Genomic DNA, 18,081 nt, shown 5'->3' with positions numbered 1-18,081 from the left:
GTTCATTAACTTTTCTGGTGGAGGGTCCGTCACCTGCTTGTCTACATGGAATGTTCCACAGTGTGACATTAAACAGCTCTGCCTTGATCTCCCTGATCTGTAACTTGGTCTGGTTTGGGGTCCATGAAGATAGAAAGGTTGAATGACATCTCCATGGAGACAAGTGCATATTTAAAGATGCAGTACCTGATTTCTAGTTAAAAACATAAAAAGCAGAACTAGTTCACACGTGCATTCCGAGCATTCTTTTTATTCACCACGATTACTTTATGCGCACTTTGCACAATTCTCAGCAACAACTAGCATGCTAACACGGACTTCCTACTTATCCGACAATAGAACTCTTTATAATTAGATGCAGAGAGCACAGAAATACAGAACAGAAATACAGAACAGACCTCAAGAGCTTCTTATACGACATATGAGCACAGGGGTGAAGAAATCTTAAAGGTCTTAACCCTTCTCTTACATTACATCATTACATCACTTCTACATGTAGTACTGCATTATTCTGAAGTAGAAATACTCCTACATGTATGTACTTTTGGCTCCTCTCCCCTTCTCTGTCCTTCATGATTTGCGTAGACCACATCCTCCTGTCGCCCGGGACAAAGTTATCTTTAGCTTTATCATGAGAGCTTCACATTTGGTACTTGTACCTTACTTCTCTTTTTAAGCTTCTTCTTTTCTTTTTTGTGAATTCTGAAGTGTTTCGCCGTGTGTGTGGTGTGTGCACGAACAAGATGTGTGCGTGCGTGTGTGTGCGCGTGTGCGCATGTGTGTGTGCGAGTGTGTGTGTGTGTGTGTACGGTACAGAGACAGGAAGCCTTAAGATCTCAACGAACACGGAAGTGACGACGTTTGCCTCGACTCAAACCTGACACTTCTCCCCTGAGGTTTAACTTAAAAAAAGTGTCAGAAGTGAAAATGACATTTTGTGTTCATGTGAAATAAAAACTTAAAGCCTAAATATACACACCCAGTCAAAGATTTGGACTTCACCTTCTCTTCGGTGTTTTATTTATTTATTTTCTTTACTACTTTCTACATTTTAAAGAAAGAAATGTCACATTTATGATGCAACATACATGGAATTATGTAGTAAATACAGATATTATATTTTATTTTCATCTGCTCCATGTACCTTTTGCTTTGACAGTGCTACAAACCCTTGGCCTTCTCTTAATGAGCTTCATGAAATGGTTTTTACTTCATGTGCCAACAGTGCAAACCAGGGTCAAAGTAAAGGGTGTCTAAACCTTTGACTTAGAACTTTAGCCATGAACTGAAATTAAAAGTTAAAGTCCAAAACATTGAAAAGGTGCAGAAGTCACTGAAGTTTAGAGACGTGTGTTAGTGATGCTGCTGCTGGTGACTGACAGCTGCACTTTCATTTCAAAAGAATCATTTACTGTATCAAATATTCTAACTTTAAATAGTCGTGTTTTTGATTCAAACGTTGAACTGAACTCACATTTTACAGAGATCCTTATGATATCTACAGGTGCACCTGCTCCTTCCATGGACATGTCACTGCTTTGACTTCAATGTTGCACAGTACAGCATTAAACATATCTATCTCCATGGAAACAAGTTTATTCAAGATGAGCTCACATTTATTATATTATTTAAAAACTATGAACTTACAACATGTGTTTCTGCATTGGGCCTTTAACATTTTAAAATTTCAAACTGAACATTTACAAATTGAAAAAAAAAAAAAATATATAATATAATATATATATATATATATATATATATATATATATATATATTTTTTTTTTTCTATGCTATTTCTTTTAAGAATGAAGTTACATGGAACAAATGTCGCACTTGAAAAAACACCCGCCCAGTTACTGACACATTCACAAATGCCAAAGCAGAACCAAGAAGAAAGGATTCACACCAGAATAATACAAATAAAACACTGAAAACTCATTATGGATAAATAAGAATGATTTTTTTTTTTTTTTTTAATTCAAGCTCTGAAGTCTCCGTGCGACACAAAATATTTTGCTCATTCTACTTCATAAATATATAACATGTGCAGAAGGTACTGTCTCCAAAAACTTTAACATGAATTACTAAAATTTATAAAGTAATAAAAGTGTAAACGTGTTCCAAATGTTATAGTGTCAAAGGAGGACATGTTTGACCACAATGTCCAAGATTTTCATATATTTTTGCTTGGTTCACGTAATGGGTGGGGTCCCAAAGGTGGGTCACTGACAATTAGATAGACAGAACTCTTTTGAATGAATGAAAACATCTGAAGAGGTCAATAGGGTTATAAAAATATACAAAGAATTATCTGCAACCAAGTTAAAATTCCTTAAGTTCATTTTTCGAAAAGAAGCCTCGCATCAGTTCACAAGGTCTGGATCAAAGCTGGTACTTACAGCTGCCCAGCGCGATGACCCCGGCCCACAGGAGGAGAGAGAGGGCACCCATCTGTGCCATGTCCAGAGGTGTGGATGGACCGCACCATACACCGACGAAAAGCAAAAAAGAAACCTACAAATGAAATAAAAAAAGACTAAAAACGAATCGGGTTTGATCAGAAGTTACATAAATGCGCCGTCTCTTCTCACTTGGTGCTTCCTGGACTTGTTCCTCAAACCTGCAGCTTCTGTCAGGGCGGGGGGTGGAGGGGGGGTGATGATGTCACGCACACACACACTTACACACACATACACACACACTCACATGAGAACAGGAAGTGCCCTCTGCCATTTTGGGCTTCAAGTGCGAGAGGCTGTGATCAGGTCCTGTTCACACTGAAGCAAATGGAGGCCGAGGAGCAGCTCTGAAATTCACAAGGAAACCACATGAGAAGTTTAAGTGTAAGACTTTGTCAGGACTTTGTGAGCACATCATTCAACTAAAAAAAAAAAAAATGGTTTCACCCATCAACCCAAAGCATGCACAATATGTACCCTTGTCCAGATAAAGTAGTTCTGACTGGTTCAAGATCTAGTTGAAGCTGGTCCCTCTGCTCCTGACACTGACCCAGGAACATGGACGAGTGAGGCACAGGACAAATGTATCATAAGGGACAACAGTGTTTACCTGGGATCCAGAATACACTGTTCATACTTTACAAAGATCTGAGTCTGGTCACAGTTCAGATGGGTGTGATTGACAGGTAGATTAGCCAATCAGGGATGTGCATGGTCTGTTCATAATAATAAATGATGAGTGACCAAAGAGCTCCTCAGGTTCACTCGTGTCACTGAGAAAAGCTCAGACTCCACTGGACTCAGGTGTCTGGTTCCAAAGTGTGCACATGGACATAACTTCCTGTGGACCAGATCACACATTTCCAGGTCAAAGTCTTTTATCAATCACAAACATAATGTTAAAGACTAGTGCTGGTTATGGGTAACTGTAACCAGAACCAGAACCAGAACCATAAGGACCTATATAAAAACGTATATAGGTTAAAGTGTCCTCATCACACACAGACCTGGAGTTGTGTTTTGTTTCATTCACACATGTTTAACACACAAACCCTGAGTTCTTCTCTCAGACCACAGAACCTGGTGATGTCATGTGGTAATACAAGAAATGCTCCACTGTGTTTTTAAACTCTATGCACCTTCACTAGAATCATTTGTATAACTGGGAGAAATGGAATTGCCAGACTGAAGGTACAGCTGCTGCTTTGGCTTTGTTCAAATGACTTTTCTTCTGCAGCACACTGGAGAACTCGACTCTTTTTCTTTCTCTTTTTAAATGTAAGAACTTGTTCTAGAATACTGAAGAGTAAAGCATTTCAACAGAGACTTTAAAATTGCCACTTAATGACATCACAAGATGGACCAGAGCATTTTGAGTTATGGAAATGTAGACAGACTAAGGATCACTCAAACATGTGAATGAAACAAAACACAACTCCAGAAGTGTTTTCAGTGACATAAAAACATTCCCACCTGGTAAAGACTTCACAGGAGTCTGTGTGTGTGATGACGATGGCCCAAAGAAGCAAGGAGGCCTCCAGAGATACACCATGTGTACTGTACTGTGTGAATGGGGCTGATCACAAAAGAACTGTGCTGTACTGTACTGTACTGTGCTGTACTGTGCTGTGCTGTACTGTACTGTACTGTACTGTGCTGTACTGTACTGTACTGTACTGTGCTGTGCTGTACTGTACTGTACTGTACTGTGCTGTGCTGTGCTGTGCTGTACTGTACTGTACTGTACTGTACTGTACTGTGCTGTGCTGTGCTGTGCTGTGCTGTGCTGTGCTGTGCTGTGCTGTACTGTACTGTACTGTGTACTGTGTACTGTGCTGTGCTGTGCTGTACTGTACTGTACTGTGCTGTGCTGTACTGTACTGTACTGTGCTGTGCTGTGCTGTACTGTACTGTACTGTACTGTGCCATACTGTACTGTGTCGTGCCGTGTTGTACTGTACTGTACTGTACTGTACTGTACTGTGCCATACTGTACTGTACTGTGTCGTGCCGTGTGTACTGTACTGTCTGTACTGTGTGCTGTACTGTACTGTACTGTACTGTACTGTGTCTGTGCTGTACTGTACTGTACTGTACTGTACTGTGCTGTGCTGTGCTGTACTGTACTGTACTGTACTGTACTGTACTGTACTGTGTCGTGCCGTGTTGTACTGTACTGTACTGTACTGTACTGTACTGTACTGTGTCGTGCCGTGTTGTACTGTACTGTACTGTACTGTACTGTGCCATACTGTACTGTAGTGTGTCATGTGTGAATGAAGCTGGTCACAGAGGAACTGCTCTGAAAACTGATATTGTGACGATCTGAGTCTAAATGTGGAGCAGGACCAAAGCTGATTCTGGTAATCAGGAAGTGAAGCTTTAGCAACAGCAGCAACTCCAACGCAACCAAACCCTTGAGAAAGAAGAGACAGAAGAGAGGACAGAAGAGAGCAGAGAGGAGCGAGAGAAAGGAGAAGAGAAGAGAAAGGAGAGGAGAGAGGAGAGAGAGAAAAGAGAAGGGAGGAGAGAGAAGGGAGAGAAAAGAGAAGAGAGAGGAGAGAGAGAAAAGGGAAGAGAGGAGTGGGAGAGAGAGAAGAGAAGAGAGAAGGGAGAGGACACACTAGAGAGAAGAGAGGAGAGAGAGGGGAGAGGAGAGAGAAAACAGAGAGAAGAGATAGAAGAGAAAGAAGAGAGAGAGAGAAAACAAAGAGAGAACAAAGACCAAAGAGAAAGAAGAGGGAGAAGAAGGAGGAGAGAGAAGAAACAGAGAATAGGGAGAAGAGAGAGAAGAGAGACAAGACCAAGGACCAGTCTGGCCCTGGACTGGAAGGCTGGGGCTTAGAATTATATCACAGAATCTGTCCAGGTTTCAGAATGATGGGGAATTCTGACCGTTGCCATAGCGATTAATAACTCAACACCAAATCTTGTAACTTCTGAATGAGAAAAGTCCTCAAAATCTTATATGCATATAAGGCAACATTTAAACAGTCAAGATAAAACTGGTATTTCATAACTGAATCAGATCGATTGGTGTAAACGTGTTTTGAGACATTTAAAGATGCACTGCGTAACTTCTAGCGGTTGTTTACTTGTCTCCATGGAGATGTTATTGTAATTGTTTGGAATGTTCCTGTTTTATTTATTCATTTATCTGGTGATGCTCAAATCTATCTTGAAAAACAATGCAGATCACTTCGAGTGGGCGACGGTTTCCACAGAACGGATTTGTATCGTTGCCCGATGACGACACCGGCTTGTTTCCATGGAGATGTTACTGTATGTGCCTGCAATGTTCCACAACCTGGCATTAAAATAATCCTTGTTCATGCATTCAGTTATACAGTAGGTGTTGCTCAAAAGTATCTCGAACAACACTGCATCATCCACAGGCAGTGTTGGGAAGGTGACTTTTAAAATGTAATCCCCTACAGATTACAGATTACATACCCCAAAATGTAGTTTGTAACAGAATCCATTCAATTACTTAAAGTGAGTAATGTAATCTGAATACTTTGGATTACTTGATTTGTTGTAGAGAAGCAAAGACGAGGAAATTGTAACATAAGAAGTTTTGTCTGATAAAAGAAAATAAAAAGCCCAGACTTTACTGAACCAAATTAAAAATATTATTGATAGAAGAAGAAGAGACACGTCCACACAGCAGGATTTAGTCCTGTTAAATCCTGGTTTAGACCTGATTTGGACTTGGTTCAGACCTGGGTTAGTCCTGGTTTAGTCCTGGTTCAGTCCTGGTTTAGTCCTGGTTTAGACCTAATTTAGACCTGGTTTAGTCCTGGTTTAGTCCTGGTTTAGACCTAGTTTAGACCTGATTTAGTCCTGGTTTAGTCCTGGTTTAGACCTAGTTTAGACCTGGTTTAGTCCTGGTTTAGTGTCTGGCAATGAGTGGAATTATCGGGGGGGGAAGGAATATAGCCTGAAATGTGAAAACAGGAAAAAACATTTCCTGTAATCCATTTATTTCAACAAAGTAACTGTAATCCAATTACCACTCACTGAAACAGTAACTGTAACTGAATACAGTTACTCATAATTTGTACTCTGATTACATAACGCCGGTACATGTAATCTGTTACTCCCCAACACTGTCCACAGATCTGAGCCGTGACTTGACCTGGAGATCGGCGAGTTAAAAGCAATGCTGTGGAACATTCCAGGCAAAATAAAGCAGTAACATCTCTCATACAAGCAGGAGGCACAAAAGTTACACAGTGAGACTTTAAACTGTAGATGGAAAGCGGTCCTTCTGCATTCTGTGTGTGCATTAATGTGGCAGCGGTGGTGGTTGTAACAGTAAATGCTTCTATTTTCAGCCTGTACTCTTGAGCTCGGTTCATATAGGCCTGGGGGGAGGGGCCTGGAGGAAGGGGCGGGGTCACGCCGGCTCGCCACTTCCCTAAACGGTAGCGACACAGTTTCTCAAGTTGCTGTTGTCTATGTTCCCTTTCTTTGCGGCGTAGTGTTTGACATGAACGCAGATCTATTTAAAGGTGACGCGGGAGGGCAGGTTCATGCGATTTCCCTCAAAGTTAAAGGGTTCATCCATATTAAACTTTTTTTAATTTTTTTTTTATCTGTGTTATAATGTAGTTTCCTCATCACAAACCGATCTTCACCAAGGGCTCGTCCATATCCCACAGCCGAGAGTATCTCCAGACAGCGGAGCACAGCCCCTTCTGCTGCGAGGACATGGACTCAGAATAAGACAGAATAAGACAGAATAAGACAGAATAAGACAGAATAAAACAGAATAAAGACAGAATAAGACAGAATAAGACAGAATAAAACAGAATAAAACAGAGTACTAAAACAGAATAAAACAGAATAAGACAGAATAAAAGAGAGTAGTAACCTGAGTGTTGTTACCTCCTCAAAAACAGACCTGGAGTTGTGTTTTGTTTCATTTTGAACTTGTAGTTGGAGTTGGCCGGGTTTTCGTTTATGGAAATCAGTGTATTAAAACTGTTAAAACTGTACACAGAGGAAACGTGGCCGCTTCTGGAGTTTGCATATGAACAACAAAACACTGATTCACGTTTTGTCAACTGAGGTGTATTTGGCAAAAAAAAAACATTAAAGTTACTAATTGGATTATTTAATTAAACAAAAGTGGACGATAACAACCAAAGAAGACCCCTTTTTCAATAAATGAAAAAATAAATCACTAAATAAATAAATGATTCCTTTTGACTTTGAGAGAGTTCAGTTCATTTTTTCGTTAGGATTTAGTTCCGTTCAAAAATATCGCAGATGTAATCATGTTTGTTTCATAAAAATACACAATGTCCAAAATTCAAGGAGCGCAGGACAAAAGAGAAAAAGTTGCTGACTGAACCAGGTCCAACCAGACCAGAACCAGACCTGGACTGAGACCAGGACCAAACTGGGACTGAGACCAGGACTGAGCCCGGGACCAGGACTGAGACCGGGAACAGGACCAGGACTGAGACCAGGACTGAGGCCGGGACCAGACCAGGGCCAGGCCATGATTGAGACTGGGACTGAGTCCGGGACTGAGACCGGGAACAGGACCAGGACTGAGACCGGGACTGAGACCAGGACTGGGGCCCGGGACCAGACCAGGGCCGGGATGTGATTGAGACTGGGACTGAGACATGGACCAGACTGGGACCAGACCTGGACTGAAAATGGTTCAGTCCTGGTTTAGGCTTGGTTTAGTCCTGGTTTTAGTCCTGGTTTAGTCCTGGTTCAGTCCTAGTTTAGTCCTGGTTTTAGTCCTGGTTTAGTCCTGGTTTTAGTCCTGGTTCAGTCCTGGTTTAGTCCTGGTTTTAGTCCTGGTTTAGTCCTGGTTTTAGTCCTGGTTTAGTCCTGGTTCAGTCCTGGTTCAGTCCTGGTTTAGTCCTGGTTCAGTCCTGCTTTAGTCCTGGTTTAGTCCTGGTTTAGTCCTGGTTTAGTCCTGCTTTAGTCCTGGTTTAGTCCTGGTTTAGTCCTGGTTTAGTCCTGGTTCAGTCCTGGTTCAGTCCTGCTTTAGTCCTGGTTTAGTCCTGGTTTAGTCCTGGTTTAGTCCTGGTTTAGTCCTGGTTTAGTCCTAGTCCTGGTTTAGTCCTGGTTTAGTCCTGGTTTAGTCCTGGTTCAGTCCTGCTTTAGTCCTGGTTTAGTCCTGGTTTAGTCCTGGTTCAGTCCTGCTTTAGTCCTGGTTTAGTCCTGGTTTAGTCCTGGTTTAGTCCTGGTTCAGTCCTGCTTTAGTCCTGTTTAGTCCTGGTTCAGTCCTGCTTTAGTCCTGGTTTAGTCCTGGTTTAGTCCTGGTTTAGTCCTGGTTCAGTCCTGCTTTAGTCCTGGTTTAGTCCTGGTTTAGTCCTGGTTTAGTCCTGGTTCAGTCCTGCTTTAGTCCTGGTTTAGTCCTGGTTTAGTCCTGGTTTAGTCCGGCATTGCAGTTGAAGTCACGGAAACAGGAAACAGCCATTATCAGTTTTTTCCATTATTCATTGAAACACAAAATCAAAAACTGAAAAAAAACAAATCGTTATGTTGTTTTTTTTTTTTTTTCATTTTGGTTTTGGAGACAAATAATGAAGAAAACAGTTGTTTTTTTTTTTCATTTTCTTATTTTTGGTTTTATATGAATGAACGAATGATGCACAGATTCACAACTGTAAGTGGCAGAAGTTACACATTCACACATGTTTGAGCAACTCTTTATTATTAGTCTGTCTACAAAGCTGTGTACAAATCTCCAAAGCTTAAAACGCTCTGTTCCACCTTGTGATGTCATGGAGGGGTAGTTTTGAAGTTAATAACTACATTTTACCTTTAGTTCAGTAGAGATTTGAAATTCCAGGGCTGAAATGATACAAATGATAATAGTGAAGATGTGTGGAGTTTAAAAACACAGTGGAGCACTTTCTGTGTTTTCAGTTTGAGAGAAGAACTCAGTCTAAATGTGCAGGTTTGCGTGTTAAATGTGTGAATGAAACAAAACATTCCAGGCACAGATGAGAAAATGGGCCCTTTAAGGTTCAAGGTTCACATTTGTGGGTTTCTATTTTGGATACAAAGTACAAAGTAAATATGCAGTGTTCTACCGAAATGATTCGCGTGAGTTGCAGTGCTGAGTGTGAGCGCGTGCTGCAGTTAGCAGAGTGCATGATGGGATGTGGTGGGCGAGTTTCACAAGTGTACAGAAGAGGTGTGTGTTTGTCATGCTGCAAACACTAAAGCCGTAACAAAGGCAACGGCAGCAGACACAACGAGGTGAGGAGGTGAAGAGGTGAAGGTGAGGAGGTGAGGAGGAGAGGAAGGGGAGGAGGTGAGGAAGGGGAGGAAGGGGTGAGGAGGAGAGGAGGTGAGGAGGAGAAGAGCTGGGGCAGGGCGGGCATGATTCAGTTCAAATGTCAGTGTGTGAAAGTGACAGTGGTGGCAGAAGTTCTCCATTTCTCTACTTCAAAATGCACCATGTAATGTGTGGTTGGAGGGTACGTCACCTGCTTGTTTCTATGGAGATGTCACTGCTCTACCTGGAATGTTCCACAGTGTGACATTAAACAGCTCTAACTTACATTTATTCAGTTACAGGTGGTTTTACAGCTCAAAAAATACCTTAAAAACTCACTCAGGTTTGACTTGGAACTTGGTTTGGTTTGGTCTTCATGAAGATAGAAAGGTTTAATGCCACACTGTGGAACTTTCCAGACAAAGCGATAACATCTCCACGGAGAAGTATTTAACCTGGACCCTCCATAAGAAAAGTCACACAATGCACCTTTAAGTAGAGTACAGATACCAGGAAAAAACTGCAAAAATGTCACATGAAAATGTCAAGGAAATGTACCGTATTTTCGGCACTATATGGCGCACTTAAAAACCTTGAATTTAACCAAAAAAACGAGTGCGCGCCTTATAATCCAGAGCGCTTTATATATGAATTTATTGGGGTGTCTTAGTACGACTTTAGTAAACTACAAAGCCGCACCACTTGCAGCATTACGGCTCCCGTAGTCAGGAGCATCAGGAGTAATACATACTGCGATTCCTTTTAATATCAAAATGCACCTGTCAAGAAACACGCTCACAACGCAAACTTTAAACTCAAGACTGTTCTACAGTGAAAGTGTGAGCTGCGTGGGAGCAGTGGATGAGAGAAGAAGAACACACATTCACCAAGACGGAGAGACAGCGCCGAGCCACTTATGATGCGATCGTGGACGGCCGGACTAAGGATCAGTATCAACTGTGGTCTGAGCTTTCACCAAGACCGGTGTGGTAGAGGATTTTGACCCCGTGGTGAGGTGACCCCGAGGTCAACATACCATATAGTATTTTGACCCCGGAGTCAGAATCCTATTATGGTATGTTGACCCCCCATAGAATATTGACCCCCCCAATGAAAATCTATATTTTATTAATAAAGAACTTGAATTCTATAGAAAATCTTTGAATATTAATACTATATCTGCAAATTAAAACATATTGAACATATTTCAAAGTGTTTTTTGAAGAACTCAGATGCATTGTTTATGTGGATTATAACTTTTAAATGTTAAAAATGACTTAGTTGTTTCAACATATTTGACTGAAAATGAGATAAGTAGTTATTCATTCGTTCGATAATCAAAGCAATGTATAATGATCTGGAATCTTGTTAAAACAGACAGAGCTGATCAGTTGAATACTTAAACAGGGGAAACCTGTGGCTATATTAATCTGACCCCCCAGTGTGTTTATTATAGTTCTGACGATGTAAAGTAAGAAGTCATGTTAGATGAATATTGACAATGATCAATTATGTATAAAAAAGGTCAAAATCCTTTGACTATTATAATCTGACCCCTGATATGTTGATTATAGTTCTGATGTGTAAATTCTTAGACAAAAACAGTTGCATTAGATGTAAATATAACACGAAGATGTGTGTTCATATTTTCGTGCTACAACATGATGAGTGATGGACTTAAGGCACAGACGTGTTACACTGATTTAATACACAGAACAGGGAGTCAGTGTGTGAACTTTGAATGTTCAAAATCAAACCTGCCGTCAAAATATTCCTTAAAATATTTTAAAAGAAAGTGAATATGTAGCAATATATAATAAAAGTAAATGACATGAGAAATAATGATCAGATAAGTAACTACTAAAGAAAAAAGTATGAAGAGTCAAAATCCTATGGGGGGGTCACTTTACTATATTGGTATATTGACCCCGGGGTCAATATACTATGGGGGTCAAAATACTATCTCACACCGGAGTCATCACAGAACTGCCAGGGAACAGTAACCACACAGACTCGGATAATGACAGAGGGATGTGGGCGGGTGGACGCTGTAATCACCCAACTGTTTGAACTATTATGACTTATTGTGAATACATGAACAATTTAGTGTCTCAGACAGTTTTTTTTTTTTACGTGTTACAATTGAACAAAGTTGAGAGTTATTGTGAACGTGTTAAATAAAGTTTGACTGACTTATTGAACTGTTGTGTTTCGTTTAATGCGTCTTATAGTCCAGTGCAATTTACATGTGAAAAAAATTCAAAAATAGACCATTCAATGACAGAGCACCTTATAATCCAGAGCACCGTGTAGTGCAGAAAATACTGTACTTAAAGAGTAAATAGTAAAAGTATTTTGTGCTAATTTGGAGGTCTTACACGGCTAAAAACAAATCAATATTTTTTCGAGTTGTTTTTATTTTATATATTTTTGTTTGCTCAAATATAAACGTAAGTAAGTAAGTTTTTATTTAAATAATATATATATTTTCACAAACATATGTCACAAAGATACTGTACAGTAGCCTGATTCATCAGCCAGTTTCACTTCACTTTACTTCGTTTCACTTTGTACAAACCGTCTGACCTCACAGCATTAGGATTCGTTCACTCGACAGTAGGCAGGTTCCTTTTTTAATTTAACCAGTCGCTGCAGTTTGGTTGTGATGTATATAATGCACTGCTGACGGGGCTAACTGGTATATTAAGCTTTTCCCAAATCCCGTAGGAAGAAGGACAATAATGTCTTTCCTCTTGATAAAATTCTCCAAACATTCTCTTTGTTCCAACTTTAAATTCTCGATCTCGGGAATCGTTGACAACACTGAATATATGCCTCTTCGCTGATTGGCTGGTGCCTGAACTCACACTTCTGGGGTTTTCGCGAACCGTCTAGTGCATTTTGATTCTTGACCTAGTTGCTGGAGAGAAATGAAATTGAGCGGAGGCACTAGGTCGCACCAGCCTGACTAGATTTACAGAGAATTATTCTTACCCGGTGAGGGTAAGATACAATTGTAGCCACAGCTGCCCTGGGACAGACTGCCACACCGATCGGTGCCACCGGTCCGGTACCTCTGACCAACACCACCACTCACGCACACACCACTTTCATATACATATTAAAAATAAACCCTCAGCCTTTACAGCAAGTCTCACACTATAATAAAAAATACTTTTACTTTTCAGTCCTGTTCAAAAATCTAGTGGAGTAGAAGTAAAAATTATCCACAGAAGCCTCAGCAGGGTGAAGAAGACAGGGTTAAGTCTGACATAAGTGTATAACAGATGTGAGCACTGATTTCTCTAGATCAGGAGTCTCCAGCCTGCAGCTGGAGTTTGGGAGTTTGGTTTGCTGTTAAAGATCATTCATGATACTGCTGCTCCTCCTCTTAAGCAGTTTGTTTCTCTGAGCTCTGAAACCAGCTCCAGAGCCGCTCGAGCCACTGAGCGCAGCGACTGCAGGATCCCCAAACGCAGGACAGAAACTCAGCCTTTTCATGCGCGGCGTCCGTCAGTGGAACATGTCACCAACTGAGCTGATCACATGGACAAACTAAGGCACATTTTCAAACCTGGAGAAACAGTGGCTCTTCTTCAACCAAACCTGCGCCCACAGTGTGGACTGATGAGTGAAGAAAGAGTGATGATCTGGAGTGAATGACATGAATGATGCTTTTGATAAAGATGATCACTGTTGGGCAAGTTACTTTAAAACTGTAATGTGTTATTTATGACTTATTACTGTCATTTCAAAGTAATTCGTTACATTACAATATTACTGTATTTAAAATGTAAGGCATTACATTACTATTACATTACTTTAAGTTACTCTCAACAAAATAACTGCGAAAAAGCTGAACTTTTGAGCCGTATATGGACTGAACCAGGACTAAACAAGGTCTAAATCAGGATTAAACCAGAGTTGAACCAGGACTAAACCAGGACTATAACAGGACTAACCTGACTGATTCCAGGACTGAAGAGAAGGACTAAACCAGAACTGAACTAGGACTAAATCAGGACTCACTGTCAGGACGGGCTCGAAGGAGACCGCAGGAGAAAGGACCGGCTCTGCTCCGCACCTCATGGAGGTAAGAGCGGCTGTCGCCCGATTGTGCTTTATGGACCCTGCTGCGGGGGATCGCGGTCCTGATTTCAGCAACTATTTGCGGTGCAAGACTCAGCTACAGCGCGTAACTTCTACCTTCCTTCAACGTGCCCAGAAGTCCAACTTTTTGTGTGACTTTGTGCACTAATACAAGAATAATAATACCTCATGTAAGATTCGCCATGGCTCTTATATTTACTCCATTTCTTATGACTTGTAGCTCTCTGGTGTTCATTTTGTACAGAAAAAAGGAGATCTCTACAACAGGTTCATATTATTATACTTAAAGGGCACATGTTACACTATTTATTATTTCTGATCTGTGTTCTAATTTCATTTCCTCATCACACACACACACACACACACGGAGTTGTGTTTTGTTTCATTCACATGTTTATCACACAAACTCTGCAGAGTCACTAGAAGCATTTGGATGATTTCAGTCCTGGAATTTGCAATATCTACTGAACTAAAAGTAAAAGGAGATGTTGAGTTGAAAACTACAGCTTCATGACATCACAAGGTGGAACTGAGCGTTTGGAGGTTTGGAGATGTAGACAGACTAATAATAAAGAGTTACTCAAACATGTGAATGAAACAAAACACAACTCCAGGTGTAACTTATTGGGTTCTTTTTAAAGACAATGCAGTAAAGTGTGTTTACCTTGTTGACATGTTTCGGCTGCTGCTGCTGCATCTTCAGAACTGTCACCGCTGTTGGTGTTGACATGTCGTATATCAGCTGTTGTTACTTCCTGTAGGCGTGGTCAGCCTGATGGACCTGGCAGGTCGCTCATACTGACCACGCCTCCCGTCGCCCGGTGTCTCTGGAGGAGGGTGTCCCAGGTGTGTGAAAGGAGGAACGCGCTGACATCACGGTTAATCCTGTCCGTGCCTCGTTTCCTGATTTCAATGTCCTCCTTGATCCAGCGTTTGAACTTGTTGTTTTCCGATCCAATGACCCGAGCCCCGTCCCAATCCATAATGTGGTTGTTCCTTTTACAGTGTCTGATATGGCGGACCGGGTGACGGGAGGCGTGGTCAGTCAGAGCGACCTGCAGGTCCATCAGTCTGACCACGCCTACAGGAAGTAACAACAGCTGATATACGACACGTCACCACCAACACCGGTGACAGTTCTGAAGATGACTTGCAGCTAGTAGCCGAAACATGTCAACAAGGTAAACACACTTTACTGCATTGTCTTTAAAAAGAACCTAAGAAGTTAAAGTATATAAGAAGACAAAATGAACATCTTTTGCACAACTCCAGGTGTGTTTATGAGGAGGAAACAACATTAAAACACGACTTAACACTCATTTTTGCTTAATACAGGACCTTTAACTCTTTATAATTACTTACTTCATTATTTAAGACATTATGTAGAGATATTGTTACCTAGCAACCATAATGTTAACAAGGGCCAAAGCTTTTCTAAATGACACAATAGTTATTAAATGACAATTAAAAATAAATGTACCTCTATTTTGTTCAATCAGCGTTTAATCTGACAGAAAATGGTCCTCTGTTTTTGTCTCTGTATTTTAGATGCACATTTCTGTTGTTCTGTTGTTGATGACATAGAACAGACATGTCAAACACAGGCCTGGGGGCCAAATTTGGCCCGCAATATAATTATATTTGTCCCATGAGATCATATCAAATATGTATTTGAGCTGCCTGCCGGCTACAGATCGACTATAGAGACATTATTTATTTAAAATGTTGTTATTATTTTATATTCTGCTTGTTCTGGATTCAGTGTTTAAGCAAAACTATGATTAAACTTTTATTTTAATAAGAAAAAGTTTAACAATACAGATCTTGAAAGAAGAGAAAACATGCAGATGTTGTTGAAATTTTTCAATAAATATTTAATTTGGCCCACGACTTAGTCCCAGTTTTTAATTTTGGCCTCTGTGAATTTGAGTTTGACTCTCCTGACATAGAAAGAGGGACTTCATCTTAGAATTGACGCTACTTTTTTTTTTTTTTTTTTTTTACATTTCTTCACAAACTGTAACTTAATTGATGTAAATAACATAATCCCCCACTAAACCAAGTCAGAATTAAACACACATTATGATGAAATATCTGTCAAATGCACTTTAAGACTAGAAAGTGAAAAAAAAATCTGATTTATAACTTGAAGTTAAAGTAATCAGAAAAACTTTACATTAAAACCCCAGTATGCTGTGCATCTCCACAGACCTGACTCATCTTTGGGCTGTAGGTGGAGTCTCTTCTTGCCTGTTTCCACAGATTTATTTATTTATTTATTTTTGACTATAACATTCCACAGTATGGTATAAAACTATCTATTTGTTTCCATGGAGACAGGAAATGAAGTATGATTTTAGTTTTCTGTGAAATATTTCTGCGTGACACCTCCGGCAAGTTACATACTGTTACTTTAAATAATGCACAGAATCTGGTGCTTTTAAAAGACAGACACATTGAGACAGACTAAAACTTATTTAAAGGAGCTCACGAGAAGAAGAAGAAGTAGAAACTCAAATGTTTAAATCGTCAATGTGAACTTTTGTCCAATGTAAACTTCTTCAAAGTGGGAAGAGTCACTGGAACATTTAAGAAGAACTAAAAATATTGTTACGTCATGAAATATAAAACAGGAGTAAAAGTTCAGGGTCTGAAAACATGTCTAAGGAGCACAGTTTGATTAAAAAGTGACTAAATGCACTGGTCTTTAAAGGTGCATTGTGTAACTTTCCTGGTAGATGGTCTGTCAAATGCTTTTCTCCATGAAGATCTATATCCTAGTACGGCATTAAACCTTTCTATCTCCATGGAGACCAAACCAGACCAAGTTACAGGTCAGATCTGTGTAGAGGCGACCCCGCTCACAGTCAGAATGTTGTTTTTCTAGGTATTTTTGAGCTCTAAAACAATCTGTAATTGAATAAACCTAAAGTAGAGCTGTTTAATGTCACACTGTGGAACATTCCAGGAAAGAGCAATGACATCTCCATAGAAACAATCTACATAATGCATAATTTTAAATGTCCAAAAGTTTCTTATTCTCCACGTCTGATCACAGAGAGCTGTTTTGTCACAGTGAGTTTGAAGAGACGTTTGGCACTGAGGTGACTCTTGTGTGATCCACAGTTACACAGGATGTGGTTGGTTGCCGCGGTAACACAAAATAGACAATATTACAACATTTAATGCAATCCAATGATGTCAGTTTTTAGGAAAGTTTTTCTAAGATTCATATGAGAAAAATGTATCTGTTTACTATTTTAAACTTTTATTTTCGAGTGTTGAAGGGCAGAGGGAGAGAAACTGCAACAGAAACAGAACTTTTCACACAAACACATTACACATGTTTTATTGTATCTGTCAGTGAAGGATGATTTTTCTAAACCTGCACGATTCCATGGACACATAAAGTTAAACCACACTTCAGAACATTCTCCACAGAGATAGATCAGTTTAATACCACACTGTGGAATATTACAGCCAAAGGAACAACATTCCCATGGAAACAAAAGGTCAAATAAGAGTCAGGTTTGTGGAGAAGCAAGCCCGCTCAGATTATTTATGCATGCAAGTTTTGGAGATGCATGCAAGATTTTTTATAGCTGTGTATTTTTCTGCAAAAAAGTGACATACTGTGGCTTTAAGGTCAACAGGTTAAAACACAGTGCACAGTTTTCAGATAATTAGATCAGCTGAAGAACATAAGATGAAATGTTATTAGGCCTTTTCAGAACAATATTGTTAATTAAAATCAATACAATTTAAGGGTTTGTTCATAATTAACAATGCATAATTATAATGATTATTATTATAATGATTATAATAATTATGATGCATAATTATACAAGTTGGTCATATCAGTCTGGTCCTGTCACATCTCAGAAGTTCAGCAGAGTCTGACCTGGTCAGGACTTGGATGGAGACACTGGGAAAATCAGGAGCCACAGGAGACACCAGAGCAAAAACTGTTGTTGTGTCCTTAAGCAAGACACTTCACACACATTGCCCAGTATGAAAGTGATGTGTATGTGAGTGATGGTGGTGGTCGTCGGAGGGACTGATGGCACTGATTGGTAAACCTCATTTCTGTCAGTCTGCCCCAGGGCAGATGTGGCTACAATAGTGGTTTACCACCACTGAGTGTGTATATGCACAAGTAAAACACAGAAATATCATACAATTATATACAAAAGGTCATAAGGAAATATTGCAAAGATGATACGATGATTGTGTCACAACTCAAGGGGAGGACCCAGA

At 40.1% G+C, this 18,081-nt stretch overlaps 1 protein-coding gene across 1 annotated transcript in view; it reads right to left on the bottom strand.

The window, feature by feature from the left end:
* Positions 1 to 3,019, bottom strand: part of ptprc (protein tyrosine phosphatase receptor type C) — a 63,280-nt gene extending 60,261 nt beyond the window's left edge. Inside the window, exons 1-3 of the mRNA XM_020927747.2 lie at positions 2,937 to 3,019; positions 2,592 to 2,679; positions 2,400 to 2,514 (exon numbers count right to left, since the gene is read on the bottom strand). Coding sequence (XP_020783406.2) covers positions 2,400 to 2,514; positions 2,592 to 2,679; positions 2,937 to 3,019 — 286 coding nt within the window. The remainder of the gene's footprint in view (positions 1 to 2,399; positions 2,515 to 2,591; positions 2,680 to 2,936) is intronic.
* Positions 3,020 to 18,081: the final 15,062 nt, after the last annotated feature.

The sequence above is a fragment of the Boleophthalmus pectinirostris genome, unplaced genomic scaffold (genome assembly GCF_026225935.1).
Source record: "Boleophthalmus pectinirostris isolate CB_2022bp ecotype Guang Dong unplaced genomic scaffold, ASM2622593v1 HiC_scaffold_7, whole genome shotgun sequence".
Taxonomy (NCBI): Eukaryota; Metazoa; Chordata; class Actinopteri; order Gobiiformes; family Gobiidae; genus Boleophthalmus; species Boleophthalmus pectinirostris.
Note: the sequence above shows the minus strand (reverse complement) of the source record. Positions and strands in the feature narration are given on the sequence as shown.